Consider the following 17,561-nt stretch of genomic DNA (forward strand, 5'->3'; position numbering starts at 1 on the left):
CTAAATGTAGTCCTGGGGGAATTCTGCGCTACTGCGGAGCTCAGAATTGCCATTTTCTGCGCAGAAAATGGCAGAGGAGACCCCGGCATGCCGCGAACGGAGTACACAAAGATGAAGGCCCCGTGTGCCACGAAGGGAGTGTGCTCCGCTCGCAGTGAAGATGAAGGCCCCAGTGAGAGTGAATGTGTGTGTGAGAGGGGAGGGTGTGTGAGGGGTGTTGAGAGAGAGAGCAGGGGGGTAATGCTTGAGTGTGGGTGCCAGAGAGAGGGAGCCTATATGAGGAGATTGTGAAGGAGTGTGTATGTGTTAGAGAGACTAGGAGCTCCTGTGTATGAAAAAGGGATCGTGTGTATGTGAGGGTGCTAGCCTGTGTGAAGGGATTGTGTATGTATGAGTGAGAGCCTGTGTGAAGGGGTGCATGAGAGAGAGAGAGAGAGAGAGACATAGGTAGCCTGTGTGAGGATGTATGTGTGAGAGAGAAAGGGAGCTTGTGTGGGTGTGTATGCAAGAGAGAGGGACCCAGTATGAGGGGATGTGTGTGTGCGAGAGAGTGAGAGAGCCTGTATGAGGGTGTGTGTGTATGTTTAATAGAGAGAGGGAGCATGTGTATGAGAGAGGGAGCCTGTGTGAGGGGCAGTACTGAGAACGGAGTCAAATTCAGGCTGGCGACAGAGTGGAAGGGGTTGACCCTAGAGGTGGAGGGGTTGGGGCCTGAGAGGGTAAAGTGGCCAGGGGAGTAGGGAGAGCGAGTGGAAGGGACACTTACAGTGAATTTCTAGGGAAATTCTGCATCTAACTAATAATTTTTTTCTGTATTAAATTTAAAATGTAATTACTTAAAGACTGTCATGTACATTGTGTTATTTTGACCAATATAAAGTTTGCAGAATTTTAAAGTTTTTGTGTGCAGAATTCCCCCATGAGTAATTAAATGATCAGTTTTCCAAATGGGGAATGGTCAATAGTGGCATGCTCTAGGGACCTATGCTTTTTAACATATTCATAAATAATCTAGAAAAGAGAGCAATGGGAGAAGTGATCAAATCTGCAAACATTACAAAATGATTCAAAGTTGTTAGAACACCAGTGGATTGTGAGGAACTGCAGAAGGATCTTGTTAGAGTAAGAGACTAGGCAACTGAATGGCAAATGAAACAATGTGAACAAGTACAAAGGGATACACATAGGAAAAATAATCTCAACCACAGACGCACAATGCTTGATTCAGAGTGCAGCAGTGGTCAGAAAAGCAAATAGAATGTTAGGAATGATCTGAAAAGGAATGGAAAATAAAACAGAAAATATCATATTGCCTTTGTATCAAGCCATGGTGTGACCACATCTTGAATATTACGTGCAGTTCCAATAGCTCCATCTAAAAAAAAAAAAAAAGACATAGCAAAGCTAGAAAACACACAGAGAAGGACAACAAAGATGATAAAGGGGAGGAAAAGGCGGTGATTGCAAGCATAAGGAGTGTGAAAGAAGGGTCCTGAGGTCTTACTGGGGGGTGCTGGCAGCTGTGCGAGGCCCCGACGGAGGAGTTCCAGGTACCACCCCCACTGTGATGTCATCAGTCTCTGACGCCCAAAGGGAGGTATAAAAGTGGACCTTTTGTGGTGTGTGCTGCCGCTGGCGCATCGCCTAAGGGGCGCACAGCTTAGTTTTTGCTTTGAAGTTATTCAGATGAAATAGATGGACCATGAATAAGGTACTCCTTTTATGATAATATATGTGAATTGTACACTCCTATCTTTCAATCTCCAATGATTAGGAAAACCCTATTAATTGTGTAGAAACATTGTTTAAAGAATTTAGGTCCTGATTTTCCTCTAAAGTTGAATTAGAATAGTAATGCCTCATACTGCCAGAAAAAGACAGGCAAAAGAACGTGCTCGCCTTGGAGCCAGTCTAGATCCCGTTTTGACTAGCCCAATGGACCTTCATGTTATTAAAGCTGGGCAACAATCGGCGCTTGAGCCGCATGGGGGGGATGCTCTTTCTCTCGAGCAGAGCATCTCCCCAGGCTCTGACATCTCACTCTCACCGATGGAGGGAAGCTCCTGCAAATCCAGCATCGCAGAAAGGCTCGGCTGAGGTAGTGGCCATAGTATCTGCCAAAGTTGCAGACAAAGTTATGGCCTACCAGGGAACCCAACTCCGAGAGATCTCAGCGATAACACCGCTCAGAAGTGTAGCGGTGAAATTGCAGGTGGCATAGCCTCGGGAGAGGAAAGAGTACCTAGGCAAAAGATATCTACGCCTATAAAGGCAGATTTGATTTTCAAATGATTAAACCTAATAATATAACGTTAGACTCACTTTGGGAGGCTATAGAGGGATTGGGGAGGTTTATTTCTGGTCAGATTAGTTCTTATTCTGAGAAATTACAAGATCATGAAGATCGTATTCATACATTAGAAAAAACAACAACTAGTTTGATTACTCAAAATTCTGAAAGTAAGAATGAAGTGGAGGCCAGTAAAATTCTACAAAATGCTTTAGTCAAAGATAATTTGAATTTACAGGTTAAATTAGAAAAACAGAGAAAATATTTTGAAAGGGAGAAATTTGCATTTTGTAAACTTCCCACAGTTACCTCTTATTTCCCCTAAGGAGATGTATAAAAGTTATTTAAGAGAAATATTGAATGTATCAGAAGAGAATATACCATCAGTTACTAAAGTATTTTATATACCGTATAGAGATCAGAAAAATTGAATAACACAAACAGAGAGTGGAGAGGCAAAGGGTGATCAAGGAGAAAAGGTTTCTAGGTTAAACCTAACTGAAATGCTAGAAACTTCTGATACAGAGTTGGCCAAACTGGCTACTATGATTGTTATGTTTACTTTGGATTATGACAGGGATTGGGTCTTAAATTTATTGTTCAAAAACAGAATGCAGACCTTTTTAGGTTTACATATAAGGATATTCCCTGATGTAGCCAAAACCACCCAAAAGAAGAGAAAGCAATTTCTACTTCTTAGGCCCCTAGCCTTACAGTTGGGGGCTACATTTCAATTAAAATTTCCTTGTCAATGTTTGGTATCCTATAAAGGTGCTAAATTTATTATCTTTATCAATTAATCTTCTCAATTAGCTCAATTTTTAGAAAAAAAGAAAGTAGAAAAAGAACAGGATAGTGAGAAAAGTGGTATCTAGAGTCTAGTGTATGAATATCTCCAATACAAGGCTATGTCTCTCCAGAATAAAGAAGGCTTAGCTAATAATATAAAATGGTTTCTAATTTATGTTTTACAAATTTAATTACGATTCTCCTTTTCTTTAGGACTTAACTTGAAGTTATGGATCGGTTTTTTTCTTTGGAAAGATAAAGATGTGTATTCTATTTTTACTTATGATTGATGATGGACTTCAAATTCTATGTCACGTGATAAATTTTCTTGATTGTAAAATTGAATAATGAATAAATAAAAAATTTAAAAAAAATTAAAAAAGGGGGATGAAAAGGCTCCCCTATGATAATAGGCTACTTCAGCTTAGAAAACAGCAGCTTATAAAATCATGAATGGAGTAAACAAAGGCCAGTTCTTAAGCTATCACCTTACAGCACTAATTGTCAGGATGCCAGTACACACACAGCACCCTATCACATTCCAGGCATAGAATGGAAACACCCAGGCACCTGAAATACAGCACTTGACACTTGCCCTAAGTGGAGGAAATGCTTCTGATGTCAGGGACCCAGAAATCGGAGCTACTGCCAATGTGGGGCACCTAACACAGAATGAAAATCTGCCTACCGCCACTGGTGAAGCCCAAAGTTGCTCTCTGTACTACTGTGCCAAGATTGTGGGGGGGGGGGATGGGGGGGGGGAAGAGATAGTGCCCGGAAAGACGTGGGCAAAAAAAAAAAAAAAAGTATAAAAAAGGAAAGAAGCCGAAAGATATGAAAAAAGATAAAGAGGAAAATAAGAAAAAAAAAAATAAAATTCCCTGGCTTCTAAAATCTTTTGGCTGGCACAAGTTTTCTAAATATTTTCCCACCACCGCCCAACACCATTCTTCTCCAAAACACTTTATTTGGAGGGGGGGGGGGGGGGGAAGCAGGCAGTCTCCTCCTGCTCCTTTGGGCTTTCAGCTCAGTCAAAGCCGGAGCTGCAATCTGACCCCATGGACCTTCATTTGCAACTACCTGGGAATCTTTCCCCCTGTTTTATTTCCCTCCAAGCTTTCTTTCAGTGACAGTATTTGGCCAGAATCCATGCACCAGGGCTCCTTTTGGAACCCTGCAATCATAGACCCTAAATCCAGCCACTAGGCATTACCACTACACAAAGATTAGGGCTCTCTCCTCCCAGAGGCTGTTAATGCTGCTTCCACAGCGTCCCCAGCCCAGCCATTCCAGGGAGTAAATGACCCGAGTCAGGAATCAAATCCAGGTCATCCATATGGGCAACATGTAGCACTGCCACTGAGCCAGTCCTCCCTAACACGTCTAGCCCCAGCCACACACAACCTGGTCCCGTCTCTTATATTCACAGCTGTTAACCTGAACCTTCCCCTCAATTACTCATAAACACCCCCCCCCCCCCCCCGCTGGACTAGCCCTAAAAAGTGTCCCCACTGTGGTAACACAATCCCTCCTGATTGCCACAGAGGAACAGCAAGTGACACAAATAAGCAGGACACCCACTGCCTCCTCCCCTCTCTTTTCCTACACACAAACATTGCCATCGCACCATAAGAAGAAAATCAAGATTAATTACAGTGAACTCCATTTACAATCACTAAGGCAAACCCGATCTCCAGCTTTGAACTCAGCTCTGCCCCCTTAAGCCACACGAAAAAGGATTCTAGGCAAACATTGTCTGTAATGCTTGCTTCGACTCATGGTGTCTTCACAAGAGACATCTGCGATGCAAGGACTGCGTTCTGGACCACCACAGGTGTGAGGCTATTGAATCCGCAGCAGACTGGTGAAAGTGGGTCCAGGAGTGCGCACCAGGATGTGACAGGAAGAGTTTCTTGGCCAGGTTGCCTCTGCCTGCATTGCTCTTATCTCCTAAGAACCACGTGTTCATTGCTAGTCCACCTCCGCTTGCTGCAGGTTCACAAACACAAACAAAGGCAGATGACAGCAGCCTGTCATAGAAGGGCACGGCTGCCAGTAGGGAACTACCAGAATACCTGGTGTTCATTGAATCTTTCATACATGGTGCACCAACTTCCCAAGAAAGCAAGATTGGGCACCGTGAGTCACCTCTTCAACCAAAGGAGAATGAACTGGAGACACTGGCCATGCTAGCCTTCTATCCTCTCTCTCCTCTCTGTAACCCAGTTGCTAGCACACATTTCACTTTGAGCTAGTTTGCTAGAAGGCTGCAAAAGACAACTATATTGGTGTTTCAAATCCTTGCTCAGGATCAGATACAGAGAAAAGGCAAGAAAGGTTCCTTCACTATATAAAACTCAGCCAGCTTTTCACCCCCAAGTGGCATGATTTTTAGAAGCAGAATCTGCTGCGACACGGACCTCCAGCTCTCAGCACAGCCAGATCTTCACTCCAGGCTGGAACCAGGTCCTGAACCACAATCTCTCACACTGCCGTGCGGAAGACCCTGGTTTAGTTCCTGGGCTCGCTATCACTCCCTGGGCCGGCCAGGGCTGAGATGCTGCAGAGATAGCAACTGGTGTGGGGAAAAGTGGGGATTTACCGTAGTAGTTTCAGACACTGCTCAATGGAGACACCTACTGCTTGGAACCAGGGTGCACTCAGAGTCCAGAGGAAATCACGGTCAGTCCAGCAGTGGCTCCCGGCCAAAGACCATCACTGCAATATTAGGTTAGCAAAATTATAAAAGTAAAGGAAATACCCTTAGTAACTCATGGTGAAACTGACTAATAAAGGCCAATTCTAAATGTGCTGGAAGCCTAAAGAAGCTGGAGGAAATTGCTGGCTCAAAAATATATATATATTTTTAAAGAGAATCTTTGACAAGCATATACAGACACAAGCATGACTAGGACACACACACAGATGCAAACGTGCCTATTCCTTCAGAGTACAGTTTCAGGCCACCATACTTTTATCATCTTTGAGACAGGGTCCCTAGCTCTCAGCTTCCAGTTACCCTGGCTAGAGAGACCTTGTTCTCAAGCAGATTATTTTTTAATCTAAATGATGAAATTACCTTAGCAGCTAGGAACTTGCACACTCCTGAGTCATCATGTACTAAAAGCAGTTACATTTAGGGAAATCGAACTTGAGGCACCTGTAAACAGATCACCTGGAATAAGTAGTGCCTGTCCCCAAGACTACCTGGTTAATAAGTTTATGAATTTTTCCTCCAGTAACTTGTCCAAACCTTTTTTAAACCCAGCTATGCTAACTGCATTTACCCATCTTCCAGCAAAGTATTCCAGAGCTTAATTGTTCATTGAGTGGAAAATATTTTCTCCAATTTGCTACAAACTTAGACTGCAAGCCCTCTGGGGATAGGGAAATACCTACAGTACCTGAATGTAATCCACTTTGAAGCGCTGAAAAAAGTGCGAAAAGCGGAATATAAATCTAAATAAAAATAAATAAATATGCTTAGTAACTTCATGGAGTGTCCCCTAATCTGTTAATTTCTTTTAAAGAGTAAACAACCTAGCTGCTACTATTTCCACTCCACTTATGATTTTATAAATTTCTACCCTATCTCCCCTCAGCCATCTCTTCTCCTAAACTCTTTAGCCTTTCCATCCCCTTTATCATTTTGGTCACCCTTCTTTGCATGTTTTCTAGTTCTACTACATCTTTTTTGAGATGTGATCTCTAAAATTACACACAGTACTCTAGGTCAGGGTTTCAAAACCAAGGTACTATGGCACACTGGTATGCCTTCATACCCGATCATGTGTGCCATGGAAAATCACCATTGCCAGATGCTCAGAACCAGGCCGGCACCTGGGCTCTGCTCTTAGCAACAAAGTACTACCAGCAATGGCGCTTACATATATAGCACCTTTCTGCCTACATTTAAACACACATTTTCTGGGCACAAAACTTACTGCTGATGCAGCAAGGAGTTCTGCACGCAGAAAATGTGCATTCCTAAAAACGGGAGTACTGCTTAGTGACTTCACATGGAAATCCCATGCAAATGAGGGCATTAAGCAGCAATTCTTCATGCAGAGAGATTGCATCTGGCCAGTGCACCTCTCTTAGCACTAGAAACGTAACCCCTAGGTCAAGGCTGGTGTTAAGTTTCCAGTGTTATGGAAAAGGCAGAAGGGACCACATCACTAAAACTCTTGCGGAATTACACTGGCTCCCAATCAAACAAAAAGCACAATATAAAACACTTTGCACAGTCCACAAACTAATCAATGAAGAAAATACAGATTGGTTAAACACTGCATTAAGACTACATATTCCCCAAAGGAATCTCAGATCAGCAAATAAAGCCTTACTAACCATACCCTCTGTAAAGACAGCTAAACTGACACAAGTAAGGGAAAGAGCATTATCACTAGCTGGACCTATATTATGAAACTCAATGCCATCCGAAATAAGACTAATAAGAGACCATAAAATCTTCAAGAAAAGCCTAAAAACATGGCTTTTCAAAAAAGCATTTCATAATGAGAATGGGGAATAGGTATTACTAAGAAACTAGAAAAGGACTGATACACACAGGCAAAAGTCACCAGATAACATATATGCATTCCTTACCTTTATTTTTATCACACTTAAGTTTTAAGTTAAAGAATTACAGTATATCGCATATATGGATAGCCTATTAAGGAAACTTCACTACACATAGCTTATAATATTTTGAATCATGTACCTGACAACTTCGGCACCCTCAATTTAAAGTAAAATCTATTCCAAATTTATTTATGTGCCTATTTGTAAACCGTTGTGATGGTATATCACTTAATGACGGTATAGAAAAGTTTTTAAATAAATAAATAAATGTCAGGAATTCTCTAGGTAAGTGCTGGCAGTTGCCGCCACTTAGCCAGAAAAATACTAATTTAGCCATTTATTTGCAGACAGCTGCATAAGTCAGTAGTTATCCAGCTATCTGGTGCACGTTGCCGCTTCTTAGCGAGGTAAGTACTTTATCCAGCTAAGTAGCAATGAACCACGCCAGATAGCCGGATAAGTACTGACTTATACCACTATCTGACAGCTGCCTCCCGTTGCCAGACAGACAGATAAATCAGTATTTATCGAGCTATGTGGCTGCAATGATAGCCTGTCAGGGATGCTTCCATCGCCCCTTTCTGAGTTAAAATGTACATTTGTACTACGGGGCCGCGCAATTAAAAGCTATAATAGATATGCATCGGGATGTTAATCCAAAGCAGTGGGTGGCAGCAGCTCAATTTATGTGTGGTAATATGCCGGTGGAGGCGATGCCCTGGCAACCCAAATCCACGTGGACGCCTGTTAAGTGCATCCCCTGGTCTTTGGACACTACTCTCAAACTTTGGGGACAGTTGAAAACAAGGGTGGTTGGCCCACATGCTTACTTTTATCAATCTGCTCTCTTTCACAATAAAGATTTTGCAATAGGATATCAGTTATCTGCCTTTCAGATATGGCAATCATCGGGCGTTAATACGATTGGGCATTTACTTCAGGGGGGAAGCATCCAGCCTCTAAGTCAGCTGGAAACCAGATTTACCCTCCCAAGGAACACATATCTAGCTTATGCGCAAGTTCATCATTTTATTCAGCTGCTGGGCAAATCTAAACAATTGAGGGAATCTCGATCCCTTTTTGAGCATTTTTGTATTAGAGCTGACACTATAACTAAAGTTGTGTCGAAATACTCCTTTCTAATGGAAATGCCAATTTCATGCACTTCGCACACTGGGAAAGGGACTTGGGGGAATCGATCCCACACGAACTTAGAACTGTAATAATACAGAGAGCTAGCAAATGTTTGATATCTGCCAGACTCAGGAGCATAACTATAAGATGATATACAGATGGCACCTTTGTCAAGCGCATTTGCATAACATATATCCATCAACTTCCTCGCAATGTTGGCGATTATGTGGCCAGGAGGGATCCTACTTTCATATATGGTGGACTTGCGTAGATATTCATTCATTTTGGCAATCCATCTTTGGGTGGTTGGGACAATTATTTCAGAAACAGCTTACGATATCTCCTATCTCAGCTTTATTAAATGCACCTATAGAAGGGGTGGATATTCACCAACAGCGACTTTGTCTCTACACTCTAATGGCAGCTCGTTTGGCTTTAGCACAGCACTGGAAATCCACCACCATTCCAACACTGGGGGAGGTGACGGCATGGCTACAAACACATAGACGTCTTGATTTCCTAACTGCCATTAAACATAATAGAACCACTCGCACAATTTGACCTGGAAACCATTTATTCAGCATATTACATAGGTGGAACATTCCGGTGTTTCCTTCTGTGGGGTTGGCAGTGGTAAGGCAGGCAAAACACGTTATGCATTGTGATGGGACTTCTTGTACTTTGTCTGATTCTTAAAATGTGTATGCACCACCGTATTGACATCGGCTGTCAACTAAAACGCCCACAGGAAGCCTCGAGTGGATGTAATCAGATGATGACTTTTATGGGATCTCTAAAATCCTTTGATAATGCTTCATAAGCTGCATTGGTCAAGGGAAAAGACTATACTCTAGTAAGGTAATATTATTTATTTATTTTATTTATTTATTTAGGGGTTTCTTATATACCGAGGCACGTTTGCAAAACATCACCTCGGTTCACAATGTAACATAACTTAGCAACAGGCTTTACAATAATAACCTTAACAGGTAGGGGTTAACAAGGGCAGGAGATGATACCGTGATGTATTCAGGGGTAATATGTATTGTACACTTTGACTTCGTGTCATTATCATTTCACATGCTTAGCACTATCGGGATTATTACTACGATTCTGATTGATCTTCATAGGTTTTTTTCTGCCTTAAGACGGACCAGTCATATTTACGGACTTCTTGATGGGCAGGGGAGGGGTGGGATATGTGAAGGGATTGTTATGTTGTACACTCGGTTACATGTCTTTGGAGGAACCAATTGACGCCTGTTCTGTTATGTTTCATGCTGGAATGTATTCCATGACTGAATCGAGTTATGCTCATGTTCTCTTGTACTCTTATTCTTGGAAATTAATAAAATATAAATTACAAAAAAAAAAAAAATGTACATTTGTGAGAGAAAACAAGATGGCGCCCTGAGAGGGTGTATCGTCGTTTGCTCCGGACCAAAGATTTCGCTTAAAAGCTTTATAGCGATATTTCTTTATTATAATGCCTCACAAGAGAAAAGGTAAAGTCCAGGTCTTTCCACCCGACCCGGACATTGCTGCCGGACAGTGATTGATATCCAATTTCGCCCTCCAACCACCACAATTGAGGGCGTCTATCCCCGCTGGAGAGCTGGCTAGAGGAGAGCCTTACTCTCCTGGGGAACTTTCATTGAGCCCTCCGGACCCCAGAACGCCGGTGAGAACATTGCCCCTAATGGTCGGAGGAAGAGATGAAGCGCATTCCGATGACATCATCGGGCGAAATCTACTGGGTGGCCCAGACGCCGACTGAACGGGTGGAGAGGCAGGAGGTACTCCAAAACCTCGAGGGTCTGAAGTGCCGAGAGAAGGAGGAGGGATGGCAGCAGACACTCCTAGAACAACGGGAGAGCTGGGCGATGTCGCCGGACTTGGGGTAAGAACCCTCTCCCAGCAATTAACCAAACCGGCGGTTATTACTCTCGATAATATCTGGGAACTCATGGTGAGGATGTCTTCAAAGCTAGATAATCAAACCCTGAAGCTGGATGAAATAGCGGCTAAGGTAGGGGTGTTGGAACGGGACACAAACCAAAAATTTGATGAACAAGATAATTCATTAAGAAAATGAATGATGATATAAAAAGCCTCCAAAATGCCAACGCTACAATGGTCTTAGAAAGAATTTCATCTTTAAGAAGGTTGGAGTCAATTGAAAATTATATGAGACATTTAAATCTAAGATTTTTAAAATTTCCCTATTGTATCGGGGGAAATACCTTTGTTATCTTTCAAGAAATATGCATTGGAGGTTTTAAAGATTTCTCAGGAAGAGATACCAGCTATAAAGAAACTTTTTTTCTTGCCTAAAAGAAGCAGCATACCTTTAGTATTTCCTCCTCAAGGATCAGATTTTCAGAATCTGACTGATTACCTAGAAAATTTGAATGTAGAAATTATGGATCATGCAGTGCTTTTTGTCTCCTTTTTTGATGAAACAGATGTTTCTCTGATTATGAAGAATTATTTTAAAAATATAAATGTTATTTTGTGGGGGTCTTGTTCATGTATCCCCAGACTTAGCTAAGTCTACGCAGCAGCGTAGAAAAGAATTCCTACTTATGATTGCTGAGACCTTAGCATTAGGAGGTAGCTTTAAATTATGCTATCCCTGTAAATGCATTATCCAACTGGCCAAAAATACCTAGGTTTTCTTCTTACCAGACCAGTTGAGGGGTTTCTTAGCTGGCAGGAGACCTCCTGATGAGGATTAAGGGGTTGATACACTTACCTCAACTAATATACCCCCAAAGTATAGTTCTGTGTTTTTAATAGATTCTACTTTTATTATATTTAAATATTTATATACATACTTTCGTTTAATATATAACTTGTTAAATATATAATCTGTTAAATGTATAATCTGTTAAATGTATAACGCTCCGGCGTAAGTTCCTGTTCATTGTACACCGACGTGATATCTTTGATGAGCGGCGGTATATAAAAAATTATAAATAAATAAATAAATAGGGTGGTTAAGGACACCTATATTTGTAAACGTTTCCAGTTATATACTCCTCTTTGTTTTAAAACTTGGAAGAGAGACTGAAGGGGACTTTCAGTGTTTCCTGTGAATCCTCTCTAGGTCTGCACTGCCTGCTCCATGGAGAATGGTGTGCCACACATTTTTGTTAATGTAGGTGTGCCTTGGGCTTGAAAAGTTTGGAAAATACTGAAATAAAGAGGAATAATGATATTCTCCATTCCTTTCCTAATAATTCCTAATACCATTTGACCGCCGCAGCACACCAAGCCAAGGATTTCAACATATTGTCCATGATGACACCTAGATCGTTTTCCAGAGTGATGACTTCTAATATGGAAGCTAACATTGTGAAACCACAGTTTGAATTATTTTTCCAAAGTGCACAACTTTGCACTTGTCCACATTAAATTTCATCTGTCACTTGGATGCCCAGTCTCCCAAGAGGTCCTCCTGCAATTTCTCACAATCTGCTTTTGAGACCTGGTTATCAGGACGCCCATAATAAATGTTCATCAGATATATTTTCATGCACATGGTCCAAGGATTACTACTATTCATTTCTACAGCGCCGCTAAACATATGCAGTGCAAAACACACACAAAAGAGATTGTAAGCTCCACAGAGTAAGGACTATCTAGACAACACACACACACACACACAAATGTGACAACTATGAGGCTTCTATGTACTTATTATAGAAAATATGGTTAAAATCAAGAATGCTATGATCAACTATAGCCTAGAGTTAATATTTAAAAACAGCCCCCAAAAGATGGGTTTTTAAGATTTGAATATCTCCAAAGAGGGAAGCACCAAATCAAGAAGTCTGTTCTAGGCATGCGATGCAGCAAGGTGAAAAGTGCAGAATAAGGAGCTGGCAATGAAGGAAAAAGGCACAGACAAAAGTTCACATCATGAAGGGAGGTCACAGGAGGTGCAGAGTGAGATAAGGAACTGCAACATGAAAGCACCTGAAGGCGAGTAGGAGAGGTGTGAAGTGGATGAGGTGCCAATTTACAGGCCGATACAGTAAACGGCGCGGGAGAGCGGACGAGAGCCCGCTCTCCCTGTGCACGCGATTCAGAAAAATAATTTATTCAAATTAGGGCCCGCGGTAAAAAGAGGCGCTAGGGACACTAGCGCTTCCCTAGCGCGAGCCATGGGCCAATTTAAATTTTTTTTTTTAATTTTTGATTATTTTAAACTTTTGGGACCTCAGACTTAATATCGCCATGATATTAAGTCGGAGGCTGTACACTTTCCCGGTGCCAAGAGAAATTAACGCCTACCTTTGGGTAGGCGCTAATTTCTGAAAGTAAAATGTGCAGCTTGGCTGCATATTTTACTTTCTGTATTGCGCGGAACTAATAGAGGGCCATTAACATGCATTTGCATGTTGCGGGCACTATTAGTTTCAGAGAGGTTGGACGCGCGTTTTCGACGCGCTATTACCCCTAAGGTAATAGCGCGTCGAAAACGCGCATCCACATGCTGGTTAACAGTGCGCTCCGTTGGAGCGCACTGTACTGTATCGGCCTGTTAGTGATTTGTGAAGATGTTACATGGTCCTGCACTGGAGGAAGCAAACTTGTGCAGGTGGTTAATTTGCAGACTTGTTTCCTAACCTTAAAGATTGGAGTTCAGTTTTTTTCTAGGACCAACATGGAAAGTAGAATACACACACAGGAAACATTTACATAGTGGGGCCGATGCAATAAGACAGGCGCTCAAAACAGGCACTCATATTGACCGCCCCCTTTCCTAACGCACACGCAGCCACATCCCCTGTGCGCTTGATGCAGTATTTAAATTAGAGGAAAATTGGAGCAGTATTAAAAAAAAAGGGCACGCTAAGCAGAACTGTGCATCTCTTGCGTTCAAAAATGTATTGCATCAGGCGCCCACAACTGCAACAGGCGCTCAATATAAGTGTCCGTTTTGATCATGCTTTCTCTCTCATTATTTTGCTGAGCTGATTTCAATGCTGAAGTTTATATCAGGTGCCCATTGCTATGGGCATCTAAATTGTGTGGTCATAAGAAAGGTGAGCTTCTTTTTGATCAAATCAATATACATATATTTTTCTCCACCACAAGCAATAAACTTAAGAGTCAGGATGATACTAAGGAGGAGGACACATTTAACTCAATACAGATGACCATATTTTTTCTCGTAAGCCCTTGACCGTGAGTTAACTTTATTCAACCTCCAGAGCTAGAGTTAAATTCCTTATGTTAAAAAATGTGCGGACGCCCAGCCTTTGGGTGCATCAGAGGATAATAATTAATGTGTGAATTTACATACGTTAGGTGCTATCGGATATGCATTTTTAGGGCACACATTTTGGCCATGCTAATCTCCTTATTGCATCAGATGCTATTCTTGTGTGCCCAACCACGAGTAAACCCGGGCGCTAGTCTGGGCGCACCTTATTGCATAGATCCCAGTGTGAAAAATGTTTGAAAACTTTGGAAGCAGTCGCAATGTTTACCAGAAAGGGAAAAACGTTTCCCTTTTTTTTTTTTTTTTAAATGGTTCACATTTCATTTTTTGTGCTCTCCCCTTCCCCTCCTGCATTTCTCTTTTCTTCCATCTCTACTTCAATCTACTCCCCCTTTCCATCCTTTCTTCTAATATAGCTCTGAAACGGCAGCAACAATTTCCTAACCCTAGCAGCACTCTCAAGCCTGGGTGCAGGTGCCAAATTTGAGCACCTAGGGCTAACTGGCACCCAAAATGTTTCCGCTCTTGTATGTATCTGTTAAGAGCTTATATAGAGAGAAAGATACCATGCAGTATAACACACACACTAGACATTTATATAGAATGACTAAGACTTGCCATACCAAGTCAGACAAAAGGTCCATTAAACCCAGAATCATATTTCCATCAGTAGCCAATTCAGGTCACAAGTACCTGACAGGACCCCAAGGTAGACAGATTGCATGCTGCTTATCCCAGTGATAAGCAGAAGATTTCGGCAACTCCACCTTAATAATGATTTATGGACTTTTCCTCCAAGAACTTGACCAAACCTCTTTTTAAACGCAGCTACACCACATCCTCTGGCAACAAAATCCAGAGCTTCATTGCGTGTTGAGTAAAAACATTTTCCCTTATTAGTTATAAATGTATCACCTAGTAACTTCGTTGTGTCCACTAGTCTTTGTACACTTTGAAAGAGTACACAACCGCTTAACGTTTACTCATTCCACTCATTATTTTATAGACACCACGGCCGTTCCTCTCCAGAGGCAGATGGGTGAGTCGTCCGAGACCCACACAGGCTCGGATGAAGAGTACTGCAAGTAGGACCACGGCCTGATACTGCTCAAGACCCTGGGTGTACATCTTTAATACGCCCCTGCTCCCCTTAGCCTATCCGGTAAGCCCCGGATTCCTCTGCCCACGTGCCCCGGGCGGGCAGTGGCTGATGCAACGTGCTCCTTCCCTTTCCCGAGCCCCTGTACCTGGTATTCCATCCTGGGAACTCGTGCTGGCCTAGTGTTCAAGCTGCGAGCACCACACCGCACACTATGTCGAACTGAGACGGACAAAAGCAGCACCTGAAGAGCCGGAAACCGAGGAGCCATGCTCGGGGGGCCCGTCGCTTAGCACCGCCTCCGAGCACAAGCGGGAACCGGCCCGGCTCGCTTCCTCCCCCCTCCCACATCCACGAGCCGGCCTTCCGCCATCTTACTGCAGGGCGGACACAAATGCATAGTCCCACCGCCATCTTATTGCGGGGCACATAACACCAATTTCCGTCTTATAGAATACCACGCAGGCAAGAACATTCCCGCCACCATCTTACTGCAGGGCAGCTATGCATACACGGTTCCGGTCACCACCTTACTGCGGGGCACATTACATCTGCTTCCGTCTTACTGGGTACCACGCGCGCAGGCACGTTCCCGCCGCCATTGTACTGAAATTAAATTCTACGACGAACATACATCAGCACCAAAACCTAATATCTTCCCCGACATTGTACGTTCCCTACTTTGTACTTTGATTATTATATTGTAATGTAATGTTCTACATTCTTTCCCGCTTTAGTTAAGACAAGTATGAGAGAATATTTTTTTTTTTTTACTCAATGCATAATTAAACTCTGGAATTCACTGCTGGAGGATGTGCTAAACATTGTTAGTATAGATGATTTTAAAAAAGGTTTTGACAAACTCCTGGAGAACAAGTCCACAACCGTTATTAAGGAGGACAGAGGGAAATCTCTTGCTTATATATAGGATAAACAGCATGGAATCTATCGCCCTTTTAGGATCCTGCCAGATACTTGTGACCTGGACTGGCTATTGTTGGAAACAGAAAACTGAGCTTGATGGACCTTTGGTCTGATCCAGTCTGACAAATATGTTCTCATTTCAATATGCATTACTTGTCTATTAGCTTGGCAACATCTGTAAAACTGTCATGCCAATAAAGTTATTTGAATCTCAACAGTTTGTCTGTTTCTCTCTTACTGTTTGCTATGCCCATACCTTTTCACTGTCATCTTAATCCAGAGCACATATTACCAGCTTTCACTGCACTATTTAGAATGCACATGTACATTCCTACCACCATATTGGGGGCAGGGGCACCCATGCATGGATATTCCACTACCGTCATACTACAGGGACTATACATTACCATTATTTATTTAGATTTTTATAGTCTGCTTTTTGGCACTTCAACAGGTACATCAAAGTAGATTACATTCAGGTACTTACCTCTCCTCATGGGGCTTCTAAACTAATTTTGTACCTGCAGCAACAGAGAACAAGGTGACTTGTCCCAGGTCACAAGGAGCAACAGGGATTTAAACTCAGATTTCCCTGGGGTGTACCCACTGCTCTAACCACTAGATCACTCTTCCACTTCCCTCATATTTCAGGGCACACCGACTTGTAGCCCATTGCTATCTCCATACAGCCAGGGCCAGTGGAAGCACTAGGCAAACTAGGGCTGGGGCTAGGGCACTGAGCATTAGGGGGCATGAGCAGTGGCGTACAAGGGGGGGGGGGGGGCAATACCCCCAGGCAGACGGCACCAATGGCAGACATGGAGGCACATACGGCCGCCCTTGGACCTCATCCCACTGGCGGCTGAGCAGAGAACTACTGTGGTACTGTGTGCCAGACATACACAACAGGAAGACTGGCAGGGCCATGGTGGAGCTCATGTCACTACAGCCAGAAGAAAAAGGTCACATCCAAACCTACAGGTACTCATCTTCCTTTGTGATTGCATGGCCCTAGAAGAAAAACGTTGCCAGAGCCCCACGGGCAGGATGGAGGAGGAGCATCAGCCGTGTGTAGAAGAACAGTGTTTATGGTCATCCGCGAAGGCAAGGTAGCAGGGCCGCAGCGGATCCCACATTGCAGGCAGCCCGAGGGGAATGATTGTATGAGAGAGAGCATGTAAGAGTGAGAGCCTGGGTGTGTGCTTCAGGGAAGATGACAGATGGAAAGAAAAGAAATAGAAAAAAGACAATATAAAAGGAATTGGCAAAAAAACAAGAAAGGGAAGGTGGAAAAAAAAGCCTGTGACCAACCGATTAGAAAGCTAAGATCAGACAGTAAAGGTAAAAAAAAAATGAAAATTAGGTCTTACCTCCGATAATTTTCGTTCCTGTAGTACCAAGGATCAGTCCAGACTCCTGGGTTTTGCCTCCGCACCAGCAGGTGGAGACAAGAGCCAAACTTGTCAGGCTCCGCATATATACCAGGGAGCCACCATAGCCTGTCAGTA

The 17,561-nt window shown here is 42.8% G+C and overlaps 1 protein-coding gene across 1 annotated transcript in view; it reads right to left on the minus strand.

Annotated features, from left to right (window-relative positions):
• Positions 1–15,649, minus strand: part of LOC115097185 (folylpolyglutamate synthase, mitochondrial-like) — a gene marked incomplete at its 3' end in the record, with an annotated part of 58,973 nt that extends 43,324 nt beyond the window's left edge. Inside the window, 1 exon segment of the mRNA XM_029612767.1 lies at positions 15,278–15,649. Within this exon segment, the coding sequence (XP_029468627.1) occupies positions 15,278–15,400 (123 nt within the window).
• Between the last annotated feature and the right edge of the window lie 1,912 nt (positions 15,650–17,561).

This window comes from Rhinatrema bivittatum, chromosome 8, assembly GCF_901001135.1.
Source record: "Rhinatrema bivittatum chromosome 8, aRhiBiv1.1, whole genome shotgun sequence".
Lineage (NCBI taxonomy): Eukaryota > Metazoa > Chordata > Amphibia > Gymnophiona > Rhinatrematidae > Rhinatrema > Rhinatrema bivittatum.